The sequence below is a fragment of the Mesitornis unicolor genome, unplaced genomic scaffold (genome assembly GCF_000695765.1).
Source record: "Mesitornis unicolor isolate BGI_N332 unplaced genomic scaffold, ASM69576v1 scaffold53611, whole genome shotgun sequence".
Taxonomy (NCBI): domain Eukaryota; kingdom Metazoa; phylum Chordata; class Aves; order Mesitornithiformes; family Mesitornithidae; genus Mesitornis; species Mesitornis unicolor.
In genome coordinates, this window is record NW_010166823.1 from 12190 (window position 1) to 20488 (window position 8299).

At 36.6% G+C, this 8299-nt stretch overlaps 1 protein-coding gene across 1 annotated transcript in view; it reads left to right on the top strand.

Moving 5' to 3' along the window:
* DYNC1LI2 (dynein, cytoplasmic 1, light intermediate chain 2) overlaps nt 1-2276 on the top strand; it is a gene marked incomplete at its 5' end in the record, with an annotated part of 11500 nt that extends 9224 nt beyond the window's left edge. Inside the window, one exon of the mRNA XM_010195075.1 lies at nt 1493-2276. Within this exon, the coding sequence (XP_010193377.1) occupies nt 1493-1599 (107 nt within the window). The remainder of the gene's footprint in view (nt 1-1492) is intronic.
* Nucleotides 2277-8299: the final 6023 nt, after the last annotated feature.

Below are 8299 nucleotides of genomic sequence, written 5' to 3' on the forward strand. Positions count from 1 at the left end.
AAGTATCAATTTAATTTATAACAGAGGGGAAATTTTTATCTTCTTAAAAACAGCTCCTTGTATTTCTTCTCCTTTGAAGGGTGCTTACCTGTGATGGTGGTAGAGGGGATTGGGTAAACCTACGTATCATTGAACAGCTTGGCAATGTTTTTACTGTCCAGTTTGAGGTGGTTGCAGGAAACAGCTGCTTGGTATTATTTTGAAGGCTTAGGGATCCAGTTCATCTAGCATTAAAAAAGCCATGGTTTTTGTTTAGACCTACTTTTTGTTTAATAAAGAATTTTGTGTGGGTTTTATTGTTCTAGGATTTAGATTTTTTTAACTCCAAGGTACCACTAATCTACATATTAAGTGCTTTGTATTGTAAATTAGATTGCAGATAACGTACTTATTTTTTAATTTTGTTTAAATACTCGTGCTTTGAATAGATGCTATTGAGAGTACTCTTGCTTATGACTGGTGTTTGAATCTAAAACCTCTATAGTGACTAAAGGTAACCTTTTAACTTGGTTATGTCTTTGTACTTTGGAAAAAACCACTTAAATCTCCAACAGTCAGATCTTGCCTTCTTAATATTTTCAGCATGTACCCTGGAAAAAATCCACCTAATATTTCACACACATTTGAGCTGGAAAACAGATGCTTGTTAAATTCTTTGGCTATGTAAGGAAGCTGTACATGGTTATATAATCTACTTTTTGCCTAAAAATACAGCTTTTTAATCTTTAATGCTTGTATGTTCTAACCATTAGAATATATTGCTCCGATTTTAGCAATTAATTTGTCTGTGGGTTTATAATTTTCAGAATGAGGGAATTAAACCGATGGTTCAGTTGGAGAATTGTTAAGAAGTTTTGAGTCTAATATAAAAATGTAAGATACGCCTTTCCATTAAGTACTTCAGTGTGTCTGTTTCCAATTGAAGAAGTCCTTTGAAATGACTGCTCTGAGATATTACATGAATATGGAATTCATGTCCCCTTTTTTAAGGGAAACATTATCTGCAGACATAAAAGAGTTCTTCCTGTTAGTTGTTTAATATTAAAATGCAGTAAGCATAAGTGTGACCAACCAAATGGGATTTTGGTAGCAGGTGTCCTATGTACCTTGGAAAACTTGTGGTTAAAATCTGGTTGAAGTCCTTGCTATCAGTACTAACAACAGAATTGTGTCGAGTTGATTCTTATAGAAGATTCTAAATGAAGTTGTTTTTAAAATGTTAATTGCTGTAAAATATAACATAGATAATTTTTGTGCTTTATGCTGCTGTGTAGTTCAGCATTTCATCTCTTAAAATGAATCAAATATTTATCGGTCTTTACATAAATGACACTTTGCATTGTGTCAGGCCCTCTCTTCTTGGGTAGACAGTGAAATAATGAGAAATAAAATAATCCGTTGTCATTTAAAAGTGATTTTATGAATACTGTAATATCAGTTAACACATTCTGTTGAAGTTAGATTGGTTTAACCTTGTCCTTTTTCTTCATAGGACAGAAAACAGTTTTGACAAATGTTCAAGAGGAACTGGATAGGATGACTCGCAAGCCAGACTCTGTGGTAACAACAAACTCTCCTCCAACAGAGAACGAAGCTTGATAGCGCATAAAAGATGCATATGTAAATGACCAAATAACTATGTATATTGATCTGATAAGACCAGGAATTTTCTGCTATGGCAGATGCTATCAGTTTTCTTGGGGCAGGGGAAATGAGCTTACTACATCATTGCCTTGTCCCAGTAAAAAGTGCACATTCAGGAAGTTTGCATATAAAATCCCTCTGTATAAGATAACCATTTAGAGTTTATATAGGGCAATTCTTTTGGTTTTGGAGGTAAGCAAGTGCAGCTGCATTTCCTGTTGTGAAGAACACAGAGAAGCAAAACGGAGAATTCTTATTAAAATACTACTACTGACTGCACACAAGGCAAGAAAGAGAAATGAAATCCTCTTTCAGAGTTGCTGGAATTGGCTACTTGTATGTTTGCTAATGCATTATATTCTTGGAAAGGTGGTGGTGGTGGTGGTGTACCAGAGCATTAATTAGGTGAAAGAAGCCTAGGTAGGGAATGGAGCCCTAAAAGGGGAAACGGATTTGGGACAGCAAGAAACTAGAATGTTGGATTGACTGGAGAGGAGCAATGTTGTTAAACCCTGTGTTTCACATGGGGTAAATAATCACTGTTTTAAAAAGACTACTTTACATTGAAGAATTCCAGGCCAAACACTAAGCATCATGGGAATTTATTCTTGTTATAAATCTTGTTTTAGTTTTTAAAAAGGTCTAAGAGTGTGGATGCCCTTTCTGGTGTAGCTGACAAAGGGAGAAACTATAACTTGTTTAGATCCAAGTGCCTGGCACAGTGTGTGATGTGTCTTTAGAAGGTGCTTGAACTTATTGTGCACTGTAGTACAAACAGTCACTGTTTGGTTTTATTTTAAAATCCGTAGTTCGGCAATTTGTATTTAATTTTAAATCCTGTTTTCTGATAGCTTCTGCCTTTTTTTATGCCAAGAGGCTAGCCTGTGAAGAATGGTGGGTGATGTATCATTTTCCCATAATGAAATGTGCTACAGAACTCTCTCAGTATTTTTTTTCTTACTTTTTTGTAACTAAATATTAGCTACCAAGCTAAAATTGATTCCTGCCTTACACCTATGGAGGTTTTTAAAAAAAACTTTCAAGGCCCTAGTCCAACCACATCTGCTGCAGGTGCAGCCAACTCCAATTCTGAAGGTAACCTAAAAAATATGAATGTGTACATGATGAACATAGTAACTTGTTTTGTATTTTCTTTAATGTAGCATTTCATTTGGAAAGATGGGTTGCGGTTGTCCCCGTTATTCTAACGGAGCTCTGTCCATGGTCACATAAAACCATCATTCTGTAAAAACAAACAGAACTGCTAAGGTTACTGAAATGGCACTTTGATTTTATATACGGTATGCTTGTTTTACCTGTACACACTACCATAAATTAAAAATACCAAGCATATTCTGTGCTTTTAATGCTGAAGGGAAAAAACCACAATTTGAATTATGCAGAGTTTACTTTTTAATGATATGAACTTGTTGTACTAAATCTGATGTCTGGATATAACTTCCCTAATATATATTGTTACTTAAATATACAGAATTAGATTGACCACTAACACAGTACTGGATGTTAACTTCAACTCCTATGTTACATCAAGAGGCTGTTCTTATAAGTCTGTCTAAACATTATCTAGAAAGCTAAGAGTATTTACTTGCCTCTTTGATAAACATTAACATGAGTATGTTATTTGTGCCAGTTTTTTGTTGAAAATACTATATATTTTCTTTTTTTAACTTTTTTTTTAATAAACGGTATGACCTGAAGTTACACAGTTGTCTTGATAACAGTAAGACTAAGACTGTGGATGGCTGATAGGTAATGTGGGTATACTTCCTGGTGTAATGGGTGCCAGTTGCAAGTTACCACACCAGAAGTAATTGCACACTGTCCTCCTGATACTGAGAATTGAGATTGAAAACTAAAACATCAAAAGCTCTACAGGAAAATTGAAAAAGTGTGTGATAGTAATAGGATACAGTTTGAAAACCTCAGTCTGAAATGGCATTTTTGTCATCTAACCTGATAAGTACTTTCTCTAGCAGTATGGCTAAAACTTAAAGTACTTTCCACTTCTATAAACTTGTTAAATATACTAAAAGTGATCAAAACCAATAACATACGATAGCTTACCAGCTTTGCAGAAAGATGCTTCTGACAAAACAGAAACAGATTTCAGGTGTTCTAATTGCAAGTGAATGCTCCTAGTTCATTGACAGAAAGTTGTAAGTAATGTAGCATCCTGTGGTTGCCAAAGTCTGTCGACTTTGGTGAGCTGCACAGTTGTTTTTCTGGTGTCTTCAAGCATTGGAACCAAAGGCCAAATTGCAAACAGCCTTTACACTTTCAAGTGAAACTTCATTTTATTTGCAGATACGCTAGTATGGTAGACTGTTTAAACTATTATATGACTATATTTATATGCATTATAGTGACTGCATCTACTGTTCATGTTTAAACTAAGAAAACAAAAGATGAAAGCATTCAACTTGAAGCAAATAGAAAAGTTTGAAGATTGGCCCTCCATAAAAATGCTGTGGTTATGCTGCTTGATTTTAAGTTTGCACTTTTTTTTTTAATTGGCATTTTAAAAAAGCTGTTTAAACTGAACAGAATTTCGTATTTAATTTAATTTAACTACGTTGAAAGTGACTGCTCTGTACATCATGAACTTAACAATATACATGCTGTAAATGAAAGTTCACTGTCCTGTGTACTAAGTTTATTGGGGTTTTTTTCCAACTTACAATTAGGACTGCAAATGTATGAAACAAACTTTAGTCCAGTTGTATGGCTTTAACCAGGTGCACTATGCAGTCATGTGGAATCTTGCTTTCTAGTGCTGGCAAAATGAGGACGTCTTTAATTACTGGCTTCAATAAATACGAATCCAGACTGCTTTATGCTGTGCTTTTTTGTTGTTTTTAAGATCCCCTTTCTAGAGCTGTTTCTGTGGGAGCAGAATATTAGTGAGTTCTGTGAACAGGAGAAATAAGTTGGCTTGAACCTCAATGACAACTGCGTACCCTAAAGACAACTTCCTTCTTGGGAGTTCTTGTACCAGCCTTTGGTAATGCAGCTCCCCCCCAGGAGTTTAGAGCATGCACTGTGTGTAAGCAAAGCGAAGTCGGTATAGCTGCATTTGCAGAGAGGTGTGCTTGTGATAGCTCATTCACTAAACACCCTTTAGTTACAGCAGCAAAACTGATACTGATGTAAAGTCATGTATTTCATGAGAATGGGGAAACGGTTGTATATTTTCCTAGGTTAAGATGCGTACCTTCTGATATATTTTGTGGAATACCATATCCAAGCAGAGCACTGGTCCTAAATTTGCAGGATTAAAATCCAGGTTACGTTACGGAGTATTTTGCTTCAGTGATGCAAATGGCTTTGCTATTGGCAGAGAAGAGGCAAGTTTTCTGCCCTCAGCAGGTGTAACAGGTTATTCCTAGTAAGCATAAAAAGAATAGACGGATTTAATTAGGATTCTACTTTTTTACTTCATTGTTACTTTAACTCGATGCCTATATATTCCCCTGCATAGCCTGACGTTCTTGTTGTTAATGTTCTTGAGTCACCCTGCCCCTGAAATATAAGTCAACTAAGTTTTTGGTTTCTAAAATACATACAGAAGTGAATCCTTATGAGGCCATAAAACAGTTACCATTTTAGAACTGCCATAATGCTTTGTTTTAATGAGGTCATTAATGTAAAGAATTTATTTTAGTCCTTTAAGATGGGATTTAGAAAATATTTTTTCAATATATGAAGAGAATTATCTATTATGTTAATTTGGGAGGAAACTAAGTGGAGACTTCATCTTCAGACATGCTGAAGTTGGAAGTGACTTTCTTCAGAAAGACAGTAACAGTGGATCCAAATGGAAGAATGCCCTTGTAACTCTTATGTTTACTTTGCTGTTTTTCACCTGTAATTAGTTTTTTTGTAAAGCAAAATGTCTCCAAATTTAACAGCAAAAAAAATGTATAGTAAGGTTTTGGTGTGGAAAACATCTTGCTGGAAGCTCTCAGCGATTCTTACAAGATGAATCTTTCACTGCCTGTGCACTTCGGGATGGTGGTGTTAACCCCTCTGGCTTTTGAGGTGTGGAAAGATTCTGTTAGGGAGTGAACTTCTCAGGTAAGAACCTTTGCTTTTAGAGTCTTTGTAGTTTAAATATATACGAAGAAGAGGCTGTAGATTATCAGGTTGTTATTGATGACCTAAACCAGATTCTGGTTGCCTGGGTCTGTATGTAGAGCTGCGTGGAATATCTGAATTGAATATTTAATACCAAACTTGTATTGGTCGTCTTAATTAAAAAATAAATAATATGTTCATAGGATAGAGCCAGTTTAATTTCAAAAGCATACTTTTGCTTTCCCCTTCAAGGAAGCGTTGACATGAAACTTCCATCCTGTCCTACTACAGCTTCCATAAACTAATTACTTCTCTGATCCAGTCAGATTGTATGGAGAAGATAGCGTAAGCACAAACCATGAAGAAAGCCAACAGTCTGAACTAATGTTTGGGAACACCGCATGGCTCTGGTTTCACAAACATCCGAGATCTCTGCAGTGAAATGTAACTGTAGTTTATGAACAGCCATTCCATGTAATGGGAGTTGCAGAAGTGCAGGTGAGTGCAGAATCTGGTGTAGCATGCTTGCTTTTCTCTGCAAAAGTGAAATGAAGCAAGCTCTGACTTGCATATGGACATCAGGGCCTCTTGAAATTCAGAGGCTTAGGAAAAAGCTCAAGGAAGTTCATTTTCCCAAATGAAGTGCTTTACAAGTGGTATGCTTCAAAATCTTGCATGTCTCTATAAATCTTAAGTATAGAGCACCCAATTTTTTAAACTGGCTTAAAACAGAGTAGTAGTATCAGCACCTTTGATATTTATTTTGCCAAATACAGCAATGCACCTAAGCATGACGCTGACATTGTTCAGAACTGACCGATGCAAAAGATTTGACTTGTCAGTGTAAGTTGATGTGTAGCGCTGTTGCCCTCTGAAATAGCTATGTAATCACTTTGGTTTGTGTTCCAGTATTCATAGTGACCTACTTCAGGTTACTGAAGGGGTTATATTGAAACCATGCCAATAGTTACGTGCAGCAGCTCTGTAAGATAATACTGTAAACAGGAGAAGCAATTAATTCTCTCTGTTGCCTTTGTTTACAGACTTTCTATATGGCAGAATCAACATTGCTAGTTGTAATTTTTTCTCTGAAGAAAAAGGTCCTTGACTCCCCTCTCCCTGACAATTAATTATAATTATGTTTTGCTGAAGATTTCTGGAGATGCGATGTTCCAAGTCCAGAAGGTGGCAGACTTGGCATTAGGCTGCTTAATGTGCCATTGCAAGATGCTGTATGCATTGCTTGTGATGTTCCCTTAAGAATTCTTCCTTGGCGTGTTTTGGGTTTTTTCACGCTGTCTTTCAGAGAGCCAATTGCTGATTTTTTTTTTTCCCCAAACAAGAGCAGTTTCATTCGGTCCTAATAATTTTGTTAATATGGGTTAATCTTTTTTTTCTTTGTAATTTTGAGTTGTCTTAATTAAGACACTCTGGTTCCTTTCTTTCAGAACAAAAGCTGAAGTAGTGTCCAGCACTAAAAGAAAACAGTCGAATTAGGTTGCACAAAGCTGCCTTTGAATAGTATTTGATTTTTCAGTATGAATATTCACTAATGAAACTGTTGGTTTTACGTAACACTCGGTGTAGCGTTATGATGCACGTAAAAATGTCATCCTTGTCTCAGATTTGCCACATGCTTAAAACAAACAAACAAAAAATCCTTCAAAATGTGCCAGAGAGGTGATTACAACTAAAATGTGCTAGGAATATTCCAGGAATGTGCAGTAGAATATTGAAGTTCTTGAGAAAAGGAAACTTGCAATGGTCAGTCTCTGGCACTCAGCTTACCAAGTTGACAGCATTCCAAAAAACAGGGACTTTCCTTTTAAAGAGGGGATGAAATGACAGCATTAGAATTACTTGACAGAAGAGTCCGAGGAATGAGAGGATGGGACAGAGTGCTCTGTGACTTGAATGCATTGGCCCAAGCGAGTGGCTACAGTTTTTGTCTCGCCCTGTGTTGTCCGTTTCCCTCCAAAAGAGCCCAGCCAAGTGTGTGGTCTGACGCCAGCCTTCTGACCATCCTGCAAGGCAGTAGCAGCCTGAGCCGGTACGGTGCAAACAACAGTGGTGGGCACATGTTCCAGTAATTAAAGTCTGTATCTCGACACAGACTTCACACATTTTGGTGCAAACTTGGGTATTGCATTCAAGTTCAAGTGACCTTATTGATCATGTCTTAAATGGTAGGATAAAGGTGGAGATGAACAGGGTTGGTTAATGAAAACAGTTTCACATTAATAGTGAATCACTAAGTACTATCAAATTAAAACCTCTCTTTTCTGGTGGAATCCATGAAGGACTTGGTGTACTGACTGTGCTTTGGAGATTATTAGAAAGTGAAGATGTTCAAAGTTTTCAGATGGTCTAAAAGACTTAAGTTACCGTGCCCATAGGTGGAGATGGAGAAGTAGGAAATCTTCCATTTTATTAAAGATTGGTCACTGACTGCATGGAAAGTCTCTTAAATCCAAAACAAAGGCAAAAGACTAGGGGAGAGCTCTTGGTACTTCTAGCCAAACCCAGAACTGGATTTATGTAGCTTAGGTGTGGAGGTTGG